The following is a 17,556-nucleotide window of genomic DNA, read 5'->3' as shown; positions in this document are numbered from 1 at the left end:
GCTATCACCTTTTGTAAAAAAAACAACAACAAAAAAAAAGCACATCACCTCATGTAAACAATAAACGTTGACTAATCGACTAATCAAAAAATAGTTATTTACTAATTGACATATGTATTTTTTATGGTGGCCCTAATACTCTGTCGCATCAAACAGTCCCTTTCAGAACAACAGAATATGGAAAAATTCTATTATATAAGCAGCTTAACCTTGGTCATGTGCGAGGTGTGCACATAAGCAGAAGCAAAGTTTAGGACAAAAAAGGGGATTGGGAGTTTGATTTAAGCATAAAAAGTGAATTTGGTTTCAAGACTTTTCCAAAGGTATAAATAACACCTAACAAAAAGGCAGTGCCATAAGATGTGTAAAGGGGATCTGGACTCTAAGTTAGGAAAAACAAATCAATGAAAGCTTATCATTTGCAGGTCTTACCATCATCCAAATCTTCGACAATGTTGACTTTAGTTGTTGTGTAGTGTTTTCCCAGACGACCTCCGACAGGCATAGACAGAGTCAGGTTAAAACTCTCTTCTCCTTCATATAGAGAGTCGTCGATGATCACGACGCGGCACAGCTTTTCCCTCTCCCCCCTGTCAAAACGAAGGAGGCTGCTGTGCTCCTCTGGACGCGAGATGTAGTCAGAATAGGAAAGAACAGTGGTGGGGATGGTTCCTTTAGCAGAACCTTTAAAGGAATAAAGGAAAAGAAAGAGTTGGAAAAAAATGAAAAGATAAAAATCAAAAAATATCCAAAAACGTTAAAGACCTGCTCGGATGAAAATTTTGTTGTTAGTGTTTTAATATGTTCATGTGGCCTTTTTCTGATGGAGGACAAATATAAAGGAAATAATGCTTACAATTGCATTTTTGAGTATTTCTTTATTTAAATTGTTGTGAATCAGGAGTAGACAAAAGAATACAGTTGGAAAAAGGTTGTAGTTGTGATGTCACAAATAGAATGGGCGGGACACTAGCTCCCTGCTCCGCTCAGTTCCAATGCCTCTACTGGTATGACTAGAATCATGTACATCTTCCTTTCCTCATCTGAGCCAGCATTTGCCTCAAACTATATGGCTGAATAGCTCCAATGTTGCTCGACATTTTTGTTGCACCGGTAATATTAGGTTAGGGTTGTGAGGGACTTTAAACAAGCAGGAGAGCTTGTAAACAGAGCACTCAGTTAGGGTGACTGGGAGAGGGGTGGGGTCCTCAACAGTCCCACCCACAAACTGTCTTCCAGAGATGAAATTTCTTTTTTTTTTTGGCTAAAAATGGTAAAACTATAACTTTAAATCTAATTACAATGGAGTCTGCCAAGATCTTGTGCACCACTTCTAGCAGATGTTCACCAGGTAGGGATTTGAAAACTGAAAAATACCTTTTAAGCCACCTTTTCTTAATATTTAATATCAATTATTGTGGTCATTTTGCACAATAACAGGAGCAAATTGTTATTACCAACTTTGTCAACAGTCTTTCTTGGTCTACAGTAAAAATATCTGAATTTATGCAAGTGTGGCTCCAGAGGAGCAAAATGATTCATCCATACCTTGCTGTGTGTGGCATATCACCATAAGCTCCTCGCTGACGTCTCCACTGCGGTGCACTGGGATGAATAACTCGCCAACGTCTTCCTCCACCAAGTGGACTTGTTCAGGGAAGAATACGCTCGACTCTGATTGGAGGAGAAAGAAGTGGAGGCAATGCTTTACTCTATGAATTTGAAAAAAAGTCAAAGAGTTTTGGACCTTATAGGATGGATGGGTTCATTATTGAGCAGAAATATAGGACTGTATTTTTATCTATTGAGGAGGTGATTTTGAAGCTTTCTCGTTCATATTTAAAAATAAAACTCTATGTCACACTTTCTGGTCTTATTTGACTGGAGGTGTTCTTCAGGAAGTTATTTTTTGTCATGCTGTGTGGCAGACAATAACACTCCCAGGTCTCTTATTTCATTACACAGGGGAGCTCACCAGAGACTTTCACTTATCTGTTCTACACAGATGGGTCAACCACTCACTTATTTCCCTCCTTCTCTTCTCGTTGTTTCTTGACAGCAGCTTTTGAATTAAAAGAAACTGCAATTAGGAACTTTTAAGGAAATAATTTATTATTATGCAATTTGCAATTACCAATTTGGGTTGGGATTAAATAGAAAAATATCAACAAAGTGAACTGGGTGTTACTTCAGGTTTTCTGTTTTTGTATGTTCACATTTCTTCCTAAAGGCCATGTCACACAGCCACTTCGTTCATTTTGTGCATTTTCCACATATGAAATTAGGTATTTGATACGTGCATGGTATGAATTATTATAAAGTAGTGTTTCTTGCGTTTGTCATTCGTCGATGTGTTCAGATATCCGTCGATGGTTTAGCTCGAAGGCTTTTTACGTTATTTTGGTTTTGAACTGTTTACATTTTTTTTTCTGTTGAGACTTACGCAGGTTAGACATAGTTTACATCATTTATACGCAATTATTATGTTAATCTTAAGGAATTGTGCATCATTTTTGGGAGATGCAAGGCTTTCCACGACTGTTTCACGTATGTCTAATGGACTTTTGACACATGTATCACCGATGTACAACATTTATATGCCGTAGGCGGAGCATTTATCGCATTCAAATTACATAAACGATGCACAAAACACTAATGAAACACATATAAACAGTGCAGTAATCACATACGGTTCATGCTCTACATTGATTTACATGATTTATTTGTACTTCTTCCGTGGTTTTAACGTGGTTCATTCGTAATATATCTGTGAAAAGACCCCAAATTTTTTTACTTTCTCCACGTATATTCAACTTTCATCTGCACAATATCTGCAAAATTCATGTAGCAGCTGTGTGACATGGCTTTAAGACAAATGCTCTGTGCACGGTGCACATTTAGGAATTGAATCTCTTTGCCCACAATATTTTCAATTTAAGGCAGCATGAAAATTCTCCACAAAATGGCTCATAATTATAGGAGATAACGCATAAAAAAGAGGTGATCACCTGCAAAGACTCTTTGAGAAAATAACTTTAACATGTAGTATAGGTCAATCTCACAAAACAGCAGGAGTTCACACTATTTTTTTGCTCTTGAAACAACACTCCTCGAATGGCTCTCCTTTCACTCAATCTTCTGTCCTTTCCATCAATTCACCTTTTTGCCACAACCTACTATCTGTGGTTCCCCAGGGGGCGAGAAGCAGACAGGCGGGATGAGGGCTGATGGCGGTGGGGTCTTTTGAGATGTTGATGGGGGATTCGAGGTTCAGAGAAGGATGCAGCTCCTTCTTACCCATTCTGTGCCCAAACACACTCCTGCACACTGATCTCCTGCTCTCTCTCTGCACAATCCTGCACACTTCATCTAACACGCTTCACATCTCATTCCCACCATTTCTGCTCTGCTACCACTTATTCCACTGAAGGTTTTTGAAAGCAAACTTTTCTTTCGCATGGGTCAAGCGCAACACCTTTAAACATTCAGGAAGAAAGGGAAATAGTGCATACTTCAAAGAGGGAATGTTGACGAGGGAAATACAAGGATATGATCTGAATTTTGTTTGGCAAAAAGAAAACAAAGTTTGTTATTTTTCCTCCTAGCCACTCTCAATTATTAATATTTACATTCATAATCCATTGAAAAATGGTTTTATGTTTGAAACCTGCATGTTAAACATTTTCAAACTGTTTTTTTAGGGATTATGGTATAATAAAGGTGAAATATTTATTTAACAAAAAAATATTCCAGTAAAAAAAAGCTGATTCACCATCACAGTAACAAAGACAAAGCTGTTTTTTATTAAAGCATCATGCTCTAACTGCTCATGGCCTTTCGGTTTGGACAGAAAACATATTAGGGATAAAAATGTTGTTTTTTATATTGATGGAATGACCTTGATGCTAACTGTGATGCAGTAACAGCTTTACTGACGTATGGGGTCACTGCCCGAGGGATGCCAAGAAAGATCTATAGGCTGCTCTGGGAATAAGATGCTTCTGGAAGCATAAAGCTAAACAGCAGGTTGTCACCACTGTCTTTAGTCAGCACTGTGCTCAGATAGAGTCATAAACTTCTGTAAGTGGAAAGCTTACAGGCCACAGCAAATACTTTGGATTTATTTATTTTAGCGTCTATCTGAAAAAAGGAAGACAGAACAGCCGTAGGTGTTTACACAGACATCACAATTGAAATTCCAGTGACATCAGCGCAAGTTTTCACTACTTTAGGTTAAAGTTCAACAGTCCAGCCTCTCTCTCTAAAGTTAATATGAACCAGGATGATTTGTCTTCTAGGGTGGAAATGTTCAGCTGAGCTAAAGAGCCGCATAAATCCAGTTTTCACCATTAGATACAGTACAGCTTATGCCACAGGCACAGCTTAAGCCTACTAGCCCATTAGAGTACAGACTGGCACGTCTCTGTCACATTAGACTGTCCCTGGAGATGACAGAAAACAAACCAGTCCCTGCCCTCCGCACACATCATAATTACCCCACAGGGGAGTCTGGAAAATGAAGCAGGAGAATCCTGAAAGAGATGGAGCATGGAGAAAAAATGAAAAAAAAGACAGGGACGAGAGCCACTGTTGCTGTCGATCTCTGATTATTTACAAGAATCATTGAAGTGGGAGGTGATGCAAAGAAAAACTAAATGTAAAAGCTGCAGAAAGCTATCTCTAACCTTGATGGAACAAGGGCAGCATGCTTGTGGGATTTCTCAATGACACATTATTATTATTTCAGATCTCAGAAAAAGACAACAAAACCTTGGAATGTAGCAACGTTTAAATAAGACGAAAACGGGGAAATGCAGCGTTAGAAGAAAAATGCTTCCATTGATGGACATGGCTAGCTTTGTGAAAAGGTAAATAAAAAGGTATTTAATTCTCTGTATACTTATATAGCGCTTTTCTACCCTCTTTCGAAGGCCCAATGCGCTTTACAGCCACAGTGGCTCCGCTGCCGAACACTGGCGCCAACCTACCACCAGAAGCAAGGTGGGGTTCAGTGTCTTGCCCCAGGGACACTTCGACTCATGGGCGTGCAAGGCGAGTATTGAACCTGCATTCTTACGATCATGGGTCGACCGCCCTAACGCTGCACCACGGCAGCCATTTAAAAACACAGTCATTTAAAAACAGGATCTGTGACAGAACTTTTCACTTTTTCCCCCAATAATTCCTTTTCATGTTTTAAATGCCTAATTTAAAATGATTGAAATTGTACTTCCATGCAAAATGACATGTCTAAATAAGGTTTAAAAAAAGGAGCAGATCAGATAAAATGTAATTTAGTTGAACAAAAAAAAAAAAAAAAACTAAATGCGGCCACAGCCTTAACAAGGACGTTTCATAATTTTCATATAAGCGGGTTTTCTGAAAATGTATAACCGATGGAGCCGGGCCACATTTTCAAATATCAAGGTTTTGCTGGGACACACACTCACAACTCTAGAAATAGCGATAAAAACAGGGTGATGCCGAAAGATTATTTTTTAAGAAAAAGAAAATTTGACAGGGAGAGGGTCTTTCATTTGCTTTGGAAACAGTGCGGTGTCTGCAAACCATGGCTCAAACTCCAGGGAAGTAAAAGACTTGTTGCTAATCTTCTCAAATTATAGTCGCTTATTTCAAAGTTGTTTCTGACAGACAATCTAAGCACAATTTCCCTCTGACTTAGAACACGACTTAAGTCATAAATGACAACTGCTACGTTGTTTCTCCAAATAAGGAAACACCCCCCTCTCAGTTTTTTTATCTTCAACTAACTTTTCTGATTTTTGAAGCCAACAATCAAACACAAAGATGGTGAAGGCAGCCTTGAGCGACTCAAATTACACTTAATTAACCTCAAAGTTGTGCTGACAATCCCATTCTTTTAAATTGTTTTGAGCATGAATCTGCAAGTTACATATTACAACTAACAATTCGCAATCGGGCTGAATGCACTGACAGCGTTTGCCCTGCTTTAGAGAAAGTGCCATACTGACAATAATAAATATAACATTGAAAATCTTTGTTTGAAATTAAAGAAATACTAGTTTCCTTTGTTTCAAATGTCTTACGTATTTCCTCTATAGTTTGTGTGTCTAAAAGTACCAACATTCTATAAGTTAAAATAAATCACAATTGTTTAGCTTTTTTCAAAGTGCGTTTCAAGAAAACAAAAAAAAAAATAAACCGTCATTTGTTTAAGTTTATTAGTATGATAAAGAAAAAGGTCATGTTTTATGATAGTCAAGTTCTTTATTTGATCAAATATGATTTTCTAATTAATACTAAATCTAATTCTATTTAAAGAAAAATTTCTTTGGTATACCAAAGGTGGTGCAAAGAATAAAATGTTCAAATTCTCAAGAACACCCAAAGTAATGTTGTTAAACTTGCTTCTTAGTCTCTAATATAGACAACATGTACAGAAGATATGAAAAATTTAAAAAAAATTGAAAAACATTTTTCCTTATTTGGAGAAACAACGTAGCAGTTGTCATTTATGACTTAAATCGTGTTCTAAGTCAGAGGGAAATTGTGCTTAGATTGTCTGTCAGAAACAACTTTCAAATGAGCGACTATCATTTGAGAAGATTAGCAACATTTAAAAGTGTTTTTAAGTTTTGTTTAATTTCTCAGGGTAACAAATGATCCAGCCGTCATCCGAAAATAATGAGCTAGTTTGTCTGTTTTCATGACAAAACGAACTGATCAAAATATTACCAGACACAGTTGATGTCGTTCTCTGAAATAACTGCAAAAGGGCAACACAAAAAATGGTCAAACAAATCCTGACTCTTGAAAATCCCAAAAATAAAGCTGGCTCTGTTGTACTTTGTTGTACTCTGTTGTAATTTATTTTATTTTAAAACAATTTTATATCGCTTTGGGTGCCTTAGACTGGTCTATCTGGTTGGCTGTTAGGAATATAAATCGTAACATCAATTTAGTCGATTAATCGTCACACCCCTAGAATGTGTTAATCTGAAGGATTAACATTCCGCAAGGATGAAGGATTTGCCCATCTCCTCACAAACCTCCAACAGCGACAGAAACTTTCAGAGGCTGTTGCTGCACAAACTTCAAACTCACTGTAAACACATGGCGCTTGTAATTGCACTCTGAATCTAGGACACAGTGAGTATTATCAGTACTGACCATCTTTAGGATCCAGGATTTCCACTGTTGCCACGACAGGGAACTCCATCACTCCCATCACTGGCTCCGATAGCAAAATCTGAAAGGTTTCTGCCTGCTCGTATTTTCCATCAGCCAGAATCCGCACACGCCACGTGGCTTTGGTCTGTCCCGGGTTGAACTGCACCTGCTTCTGCAACTTCCCTTTGAAGTCCTCGTTCTTCTTTGCACTGCCATCCTGGGTGCCAATGCCTGAGAAATACAAGGAAAAGTGAGCAAACAAGTGGGGGGAAAAAACTCAATCAAAGAATGAATAAATAACAAAAGATGAAGAAGGGAAGAAGAAGACAATGAGAGAGTGAGAGACAGACATGAAGAAGAAACATGGGAAAAAAAGGATTTTTACACCCCTTAACATTGTCTGGAGTGGTGGGAAAATTGGTGTTACATCCATTTCTTTTCACTGATCACTTGCAGAGCCCCAGGAATGTGTGAAACAAATTTGTGATTGCAGCTTTTAAATAAGCACATTCTACCCTGTTAAGATGGATTTGCTATAACCGACATTTCTCAAGGGCTAGATCCACACTTTTCCCTTTTTGTTTGCTTAAATTTCATCCTTTTTTTTTCAAACATTCATTATTTCATTTTAAGGTCTTTTCATGTCACTCTCCTCATGCTAAATGATATATTCTGTTCAAAGGCACAAAGTTTGCATGATGAAGTAACTAGAATTATGATTTTCATGACACTCATTCTGCGTTGCATTAGAACAAGGAACATGCAGTTGTGCCAAACAGCTTGTGTGTGTTCATAGAAGGGATTTGTATTTTTGGTTTTCAAATATCCTGCACAAACAGAGAAAACAGAAGGCAGCTAACATATGCAGATGGGATCGTATGCACTCGGTCTTCAACACACACTCTGAGCATTGTATGCACAATGTAATCTGAAAATAAACTGCAGCAAAGACGGCAATGGCGCCTTTTTTTGCGCGTTCATGATTCTGTGAGGACCTTCAGTGATTATCTTCATTTGCACAAACCATTTTGATTTAATGACTTTGGAATAAAGCTCTGTTCTTTCAATGTTCACACCGTGCCAAGCAAAAACTTGGCACCGAATTTCAACTTTGGATGATTTTCAGCGACAGCAAAGCAACCTGGAATTTAGAAGACAATCGTTTTTTACGGTCACAATTACAATATGGTGCTTTTTTTTACATCTCATCTTTAAATGTACAGCTTTGAATTTTTATGTTAAACAGGAAAAAGTAAAGCTCAATCACATGAGGTGCTAGAGCTGCTTTAGTGATGGTGACTGAGGCAGGAATCATGGATGAAGAGGCTGCTGAACTTAGACTTGCTATTTTGAGTGCATTGAAGGTGTGACAGGCTCAGATACATGTTACACTTGCTGAGTTAGTAAATTCATAATGGACACAAAGATGATGTTAGAGCATCTGACTCATCATGAGGGCTGTGCAGTGAATGTAGCTTTTTACCTAAATCCTAACAGCAATGCTTTTGCTTTCTCACCAATGAAGAGAATTCAGAATACATTTTCATCAGAGTGTGAGGAAACATGTCAAAAAATAACATTTAAACTTTTTTACTTAACACACAACATGTAGACCTGCAGTGACATACAGTAAGTTTAGAATGAAAAAGAACTAGGAGCTAATTTTGCTTATTTATTCATAGAAAATTCTATTAAATTTAATTAGCAATGGATAATGTGTAAATCTGTAAAATAGTATAACTTTATCAAAAACAATTCTTTATGTGAACAAATGGGTTGAAAAACTTTGGCCATTAGAGGATTTAGAGAAGAATTACTAGGGCATATATCATTGGGGAAAATCCCCATAACACATTCATTTAAGATAGAATATTCCAAAAGACACTATGACATATTAATACACACTGCACAAGTAATAATGTTGCACCTAGTTTAAATTTATTCGTTTGTTACATTAAAAGCAAGCACGCAAGTCCCTGAAGCCCTCAACCTTTAGTATTTCTCAGCATAGCTCTAATGTAACATAAGAAAACTACTTCTCTGGGGGATGTTGAAAGCTTTTCCTGTGAAAGTAGAGGCTACACTAATGGAGGTTCACTCATTACAACCCTGGGTTTGCTTGTTCCTTCACTTAGTGGTCTTACTTGTTTAACCTGGGTCATGTTTTGTGAAAAAAATGTCTGACTGGTACAAAACAAGACAAAATATTAAAATAAGATTAAAATACTAATACAAGATAATCTTCAAATATTAACTTAGTTAACTAAGTAAAAATCAAGCAGCATCCAACTTTTTAAAGGAGAGTGATTGCTGGCTTTAATATGGTGCATCACAACCAAATGAATTATTGTAGGGATGAACAAAATTCTATGGCCGACATTCAGTAAGGTTGCACTATGAGTGATCTTCAAGCTTTTAGTTACATTAACTGGGTATTTAATCTAATTTATTTTGATTATTTCTTTGTTCATATTGAAAAATGCTGTTCAAAAAAGACCTTATTTGCTATGAAATTAATACACATTGGGCAGGTGACAAGCTCCCTGCTCCGCTCCATTCTCATGCATCCACTTGCAGACAACTAGATCCATGTACGTCTTTGTTTCGTCGTCCGAGATGGAATCTGGATCAGAACTGTACGACTGGATAGCTTCAATATTGCTCGTCATTTTTCTTGCACCTGTAATGTTAGGTTGGGGGAGTGAAGGGCTGTAAGCTAGTGGAAGAGTGTAAATGGATGGTTCAGTTATTGATGACAGGAAAGGGGGGAAGGGTTGCTCTACACCAACAGCCCCACCCACAACTCAGATCTGAATTTCTAGAGAACTCCTGCCCCTCTGCAGAAACTATGTCCTCAAAAATGATACAGGTTTTATATTTCAGCTAAAAAGTGCTTAAGTAAGGGTTAATGGCCTTCGAAGTGTGCGGTTACTACTTTTTAACGCACTTCGCGTCGGACGGTTGCTTCCGCGAAGTGCGTTAAAAAGTAGTAACCGCACACTTCGAAGGCCATTAACCCACTTATACCATGGTCACTTACAAAAGCAATACATATTAACCAGGCTTTAGTCCTTAATTCTTGTTTTTTTTTTTCCGATTTGTATCACTTTTATCATAAACAGCGTACTATATGTACGCCGCATCACGTAACATATAGTCCGCGTCGCGCAGCACCACCGCTGCAGTCAAGATTCGGCGATATATATATGCTGATCGTCCCGATGGGTTGAATAAAGCATCAAGTCAGAGGGAAAGTTAATCGCTTACCGCTTGTTTTTGCCCAGATGATGAAGCAAAAGGTTGTTTTACAGAAGCCGGCGCAGTGATACAAATCATTTAAGCTAGCCGACCGGAACTTCTTTTTTCACCGTGCGGTTATCAGGTTTTAACGCATACCCAGCAGCCAATCAGAATCGAGTATTCACCCGGACCATGGTATAATCATTTTTTTTTTTTTTTTTTTTTTTTTTTTTTTAACTTGTCCTGTCCAACAGCTAGGCAAACAGATGAGAGCTGAGGGCCTCTTGTGTTGGACATATTTTATTTTAACAAGAGGGGTTATTCATCTTCAGACAAACCAAAGGTATGTCTGAATAAACCCCTTTTGTAATTGAGGCCAAAATTTATTAATTTCAATCATGTTTGAAAATCTTTGGTGTTGGACCGGACGGAAAAGGAAAGAGGGGAAGAAGAGAGAGGGACGTTAGAGAGAGGGGGGGGGTAGGAGGGTGATAATAGGAGGGGAAGGGGGGTAAGACCATGAAGCAGCATAGAGCAGACAGGTTTACTGGTTGTTTATCGTTACGGTACGGTTCAAATGTAGTACAAAAAGGGCGGGGCCTGTTCACACACACTCAAATATTATCAACACACCTGCTAGCCGCAAAAATGTCCACATGTCAACATGCACACAAAACAGATAGTGTTCACGAACGCATACCTATGCCTTTAAACCAACTAGTGTGAAATCTTTCATTCATTCAATCATGCAAACTATTAGTGCAAAGGTGAGCTAACACCTGTGCTCAGGTGAGTGTTTATGTTCTTCTAAAATGGATGGTGGAATGTGAAAAGGAGGAGGAGCGCCCAGCCACCCCCACACCCATACCCCCGCCGCAGCAGCAGCGGCAGCCGGAGCCCCCCCAACGCCACACGGGAACAGGCAGGGAACAACCGCCCCCCGGGCGACCAAGACCGCCACCCAGGCCAGGGCCAGCAGGACCGCCGCGAGGCCCCCAGAGCCAGAGAGCAGGGAGGCGCAGAGGGAAAGAGAGCGCCGCCCCAGCCCAGCCAGGAAAGCAGCCCCCCGCCGCGCCGGAAGAGCCCAACGCAGGGCCCCACCGGAGAGGGACGCCCACAGCCCCAGACGAGCACCCCACCACCACCCAGGAGTTCCGGGCATCCCCCCGCCCCGACCCCAGGTACGAGCCAGGACCCCCCAAGGGAGACCCGCTCCGCACTCCAGGCAGCCACCCACCCGGCCCACGGTTGGTCCAGGTAGGAGCAAGGCAGGGGCCCGCCGCCCCCGCCCAGGAGGGGGGAACCCCGGGGAAAAAAGGGCGGCCCACAAGGGATGTTATAAATATGGCCCGACCAGGCTCGGCCATGTTGGAAGTTTGGCGGGGCCCAGCGCCCAGGGGCAAGGACCAGGACCCACCCCCCAGGGACACGAACACCCCCGGCTCAGGTGTAATATGAACCCCCCCACCGTGCGGAGAGAGCACCGCCGGGCCCAGGGAGCCGGCACCCAAGGGACACGGCCGCCATCGCCAAGGGGCCCGCACCCCCCACCAGGGAAGGGGTAGGGGACAGATGGACCCAGGTCCCACCTTCCTTGTAAAATGTGTGTGCGTGTATGGGTGTTTGAGAGGGTGTTTGTGTGCATGTGTGTGTGTTTATGTTTGAATGTATATATTGAAGGGGGAGGGGTGTGTGTACTAAGGGGGGTGCAGTTAAAATTGGCGAGTAGGGCACTAAGGGGACATCTCCTGATTACTCACAGTGATGTCCCCTCACCCTCCACACCAAGGGGCCCTAAATGTCTAAGGTGCGGTTAAAATTGGCGGGTAGGGTGCCAGGAGGACATCTGCTGCTTGCTTGCAGTGATGTCCAAGCACCCCCCCTACCAAGGACCCTACATGTCTAAGGTGCAAATAAAACCGAAAGAGGGGGGGCCCACTCCATACGGCAACCATAGGAGGGGGGCCACTCCCAAGTAGCCCCCCCCCCAAGGCGCATCGCAGGCTAGACCCCCCACCCCCTCACCCTAATATGAGGTTATATAAGGAAGGGGGTAAGTTGGGGACAGCTGGTAGACTGTCCGCCGGTGGTCAAACAGCCGTCCCCCAGCCCACCCCCAGCAAAGGGGCCAGGGCCACCCAGCCCAGGGGCCCACCCCCGGAGGCGCCGACACCCCAGGCCCGGCACCACCCACCCCACACAGAGAGAGAGGAGCCAGAAAGCGTCGCCCCCCCCCGGAGCAAGCCCAGGCCCCCACCCCCAGACGCCGGCCCTAGAAGAGCTCTGGTCAGGCCTCGACGGGACCGAGGAGGCCAACCGGCCGAGGCAACCACTGATTGCCTCAGCGGAGACCCCGACCCGCTAGCCCCCCCGACCCGTACTAATAATGGGCCCCCCCTCCCCCCCAGAACGCCCCCCCACAGGACAGGACAGGACCATGGTATAATCATAATTAAACGACCAATGAGAATGTTTTTACAACAGGTCAAAAGATGGGGTGGATATTTAATGCATGAACATAATTAATAAATCACCTGGAAATGTAAGCAGGTATTCATTCAGTTGTTTCTCAGATTATTTATTTACTAAATTGTAAGAATTTCATTTTGTACCTGTAATGCCTCCTACATAATCCCATTAAATTAAAAAAAATAAATTAACAAATGGACAGAGATTAACCGCAGCGCAGAACAACTAAAAGACATAGGAGAAAATAATAAAAAATAAAACAAAAGACTTAGTTTTTCTCACACCTATACCACCTATAAGGAGTATAGGTGGTGTAGGTGTGAGACAAAAGATATAAAGTGTTGGACTGAAGCTCCTGCAGAGACCGAAAAGGCGGTAATGAAGCAGGAAGAAGGGCACAGTCTTAAATGAGTAAAAACAGGTGAGGTGAAAAAGGTCTTTGCCGGAGCGAGATGAGGTGAGGAAAGAGTGCAGGTGACAGCCAGAGGAGAGGAGACAGATTAAGTGGGCAGACAAATCAGAGGGTTGGGTGTTGGAGGGTGGGGGTAAAGTGAAGAAAGTGACAGAACTCTATTTGCAGGTGAGGTTCGAGGACACTCAACCCTTGAAGAATGAGAGCTTTATTGATATTTGAGGTGCACAGAGATTGTTAAAGACAACTAGTTTTAAAGAGTTCTTTGTCAGGAGCAAAAGCTGCAGCAGTGGAAGAGAGTAGTGTAATCCAGAAGATTTTTTTCCACTGTGCTCTGAGTAACACCTGCTTTGTGAGGGCTTCTTTAAACCTTTGCTTCTTTGTCTGTGTTTCCCCCCTGACTGATCCCACTGCTGCAGCTGTCCTGCTGTGATGGACTATAAGTAAAGGCTCTTCTTAAGTGTTACCTGCCACAGCACAAGCTTTCGTCAGATAACCCCTGCAACAGCGGCAGCAGTCCTTTGGCTTTTCCATCCCTGACACACTCCCTGCTTCATCTGCAGTAATCTATCCATCTGCCTGCACACATTTCAGAACCTTTTTTTTTCTTTTTCTTTTTTTTTACCATTTTTTGTTTTCTTGTGATAGTGATCTTTGTAGATACTCATTTGCATTCTTCATTTGCAAACTACAGAAAAAAGGTTATTGGTTGATTTATCAAGTGATGATTTGAAGATGTGAAGTTATAGCATTACAAAAATATATCAAGAGGTGAATTCAATACTGATCCATTTCCAAAACAACATCATTTAAGTTTAACTAAAAGTTTATCCCATTTATATTTATGATACTGGGATTTAGTCAAATTTTCTTTTTTTATATACCGGTATATATATATATATATATATATATATATTTCTCTATTTCTGAAATGAATTCTCAATTAGTCAGTTGGAAAAATTTTGACAATAAATCTATGAAAATAGATAAATTAATTAGCTTAAAGACCCATTCCAATGAAAACCATGTTTTTGTTGTTCATAATTTGTTCTTGTGACATTTTTCTTACAATAGAGGACATATATAAAGAAAATTACGATTTAAACTGCATTTCTATGTATTGCTTTTTATAAATTGTTGTGAATCAAAAGCAGATGAAAAAAAGCCATTTAAAACAGCTTTTAGTTGTTCTTAAAATCTACAAACTACAGCCATAAGCACTCGACTCTGCTCTATTCCGATGCATCCACTTGTTGACCTATAATCCATATTTCTTCATTTCTGCCTTCAATCTGGCTCAGAAATGTAAAGCTGCAATATCTGTCACAATTTTTTTTAATGGTAGGTTGAGATTGTGAAGGGGCTACAAGTCAGTGGAAGGGAGTGTAAACAAAGGGACATTGGGAAATGAGAGAACGCTCACCCTGAGACAAGAGTAGGCTACCGCCCACATCTCGGAGGTGAATTTCTAATGGACTGTTGAGAAAATTGCCATTTTGTTTAGCTCCAGGTAAAAATCAGTCACCGTTTTAAATGACATATTAAAATCTAATGTTGTAAAATGTCTTCTTAATCTTTGGGTGAAAACTGCCCTTAGTTTTTTATAGTAAAATTAAAATAAGATAAATAAACATGGTGGAAGTTAACAACACACCTTCCAATTGAGATTTTTGTATAACAAAAGCACAAATCATGGACTGGGGTTAATTTTAAAATGTCAACACATATCCCTCCATCTTCGATCTTATTGCACCAAGTAACATCACACCGTGAAATTCACACAAAGTAGATGTGCATGTTCAGAGAAATCCAAGTGCACACACATGAATTGCATGAAGAGATTAGTCAGAACACATCATGTCCTATGCACTAAACACATAGACACAAAAACCTTCCAAGATGAATCAGACACATAAATCACCAGCACACAGACAAGTACATAAATCCAAGATAAACTGCTGCACTGTCATGTCTGCACCTGATTAACTGGGATCAGGTCGATGGTGAGAGGTGGGACAGAGCCATGGCTGCTAACAGCGGCTGCTTCTCCCTAAGCAAAGCAGCTGGAGCATGACAAAGTCAGCGAGGCAAGAGAGGCATTCAGGGCTGACACTCTCATCATCCTTTAAACCTTCCGGCTTTCACAAACACTCAGACATAAGCACAAAAACATGCTGCGCTGTTTTCTCCAACACCTAATCGCCAACATCTGCTGGGCTGAAAGCTTAGCGGTGAGAATGGCATTGCCATCCGCGCAAGTGACGGGATTGGAGAGTAAAGCAAAAGGCAGCAGCACATTTTCAGCTTTGGCATTTTACCCATAATAAGCTCTAAAGTGTCCAGTCACAGTTGTCAGCACTGGCACAAATTACATTTATTTTCCTGTGTTCTTTGATGATTGAATCTTGGGTGCAGTGAAGACAGCGACCTTCAATAAGCCCTCAGAAAAAAGCAGATGATTCTGAAAAATGTTTCCTCAGGCTTGTAAGTTACTTTAGGCAATTTCAGCAGAGAGACTTTATGTGTCACATGTACACGCTTTAGTTGGTCATTTTTTAATAAAACAGGATAATCCAAATCACCCTAGATGCACATGACATAATTTGATGTATCTCGGTATGGTTATTAAAAAGCCTTTCACAGCACTGAGTCTGCACTTTTAAAGGTTTTTAATGACTTGCTCTCAAGAACTGACTGATGATTCTGCCATTTAAGTTCTTTCAGATTTGACTGCTGCCTTTGACACAGTGAATTGAAAAAATATGTGTGTGTGCGGGGGGGGGGGGGGGGGGGGAGTGGGGACTTTGGTTTGAATCATCCAGGATTTTTCTTTTTTGCAATTATGAGAAAATTGCCATGATGGATCTGAAGTCCATGATGAACGATGTACAGTCATTATGCTTGAGATGCATGTAAATTACATTATGCAATTAAGTTCTCATCATATGTGGATTTTGCGAAGGTAAAGAAACAAATTTCCCACGTGTGGGATCAATAAAGTAATTCTGATTCTGATTCTGATTTTTTCAGAAGAAGAAGGCTTATTTAGCCTTTTAAAAGTTCTAAAGAGCCACTCTGATGAAAATTGTGTTTTTGATATGTTGTATATATATTCTTGTTGCATTTCTTTTTGAACATAAAGGACATCCTGTATATAAAGAAAGTTAAGCCTAAACTTGTATTTGTGAGTTTTTCTTTTCAAATCATTGTAAAACAGGAGCAGACGAAAAAATGCTGTTTGAAAAATGGCCTATTTGTGTCGTAGAAAATATGCTAAGCGAGCCATAAGCTCCCTGCTCTGCTCCATTTTGAAGCATCGACTTGCAGACAAATAAATCAATTTACGTCTTCATTTTCCTCTTTAGAGATGGCATCTGGCTAAAACTCTAGGCTGGATAGCCCCAATATTGTTCACCATTTGTGAGGGACTATAAGCTAGTGGAAGAACATATGAACAGAATGCGCTTGGCAGTGAGAAAGGGAAGGGGGGGCTGGGGTTTCTCCGTATCAACGGTCCCGTCCACAAATCAGAGGTGAATTTCTATTAAACTACCATCGCTCCGTAGAAACTATGTACTAGAAAATGACACAAGTGTATTGATTTTGGCTAGAAAAATGGCACGATCACTGGGAACACTTTGAAAATAAATTAAAAGATGATCAGAGTGGGACTTTAAACTTGACACAGCTTTATATTATCTATCTGAACTGATGTTATACAATTAAAAAGCAGTTTTGCATTAAACGCCCATGCATAATTAGAATAAAAGAAAAAAATAAGGATATTTAGAGAAGGTCAATAATTTTTTGAAAAAGATTTATGTGCACATTTGTTCACAGATAAAGTCAATCAATTTTAATTACAGTCCACAGAAAATACTTTGTGCAACACTGATTTTCTTGACGTGATTCTGTCAAAATTTGAGGCGTTTTGTTTTTAAGTTAGGATTTATTTGAGGTGAACTGAACAAATGTGCAAATTACAGCTTATCTTTATCTTTTTGTGCTTTTGGACGTTTTTATGCAGATTTTTTTTTTTATGTCAGTAACTACAGATAAAAACATTTCTTTAAAGGCTCGTAGCTGCCAAATTCTTACTTTAATTATAAATGGATTATAAAATTTGAAGACAAAAATATAATTGCGTTTTTTTTTTCCTAAAATGGAAATCATCATTTGCACGCGTGAAAATATATAACATTGTTAGACAGAACTGAAAAATGACTTCATTGAATAACAGTTAATTCAGTCAAAAAAATACATTTGTTCAACCAAATTAGCAG

The 17,556-nt window shown here is 40.2% G+C and overlaps 1 protein-coding gene across 1 annotated transcript in view; it reads right to left on the bottom strand.

Moving 5' to 3' along the window:
* frem2a (FRAS1 related extracellular matrix 2a) overlaps window positions 1-17,556 on the bottom strand; it is a 66,355-nt gene that overhangs the window by 26,800 nt on the left and 21,999 nt on the right. Inside the window, exons 4-6 of the mRNA XM_004076299.5 lie at window positions 7,153-7,383; window positions 1,549-1,674; window positions 433-684 (exon numbers count right to left, since the gene is read on the bottom strand). Coding sequence (XP_004076347.2) covers window positions 433-684; window positions 1,549-1,674; window positions 7,153-7,383 — 609 coding nt within the window. The remainder of the gene's footprint in view (window positions 1-432; window positions 685-1,548; window positions 1,675-7,152; window positions 7,384-17,556) is intronic.

The sequence above is a fragment of the Oryzias latipes genome, chromosome 14, assembly GCF_053564925.1.
Source record: "Oryzias latipes strain Hd-rR chromosome 14, Olatipes_Hd-rR_3.1".
Taxonomy (NCBI): Eukaryota; Metazoa; Chordata; class Actinopteri; order Beloniformes; family Adrianichthyidae; genus Oryzias; species Oryzias latipes.
This window is presented reverse-complemented; position numbering and strand designations above follow the sequence as displayed.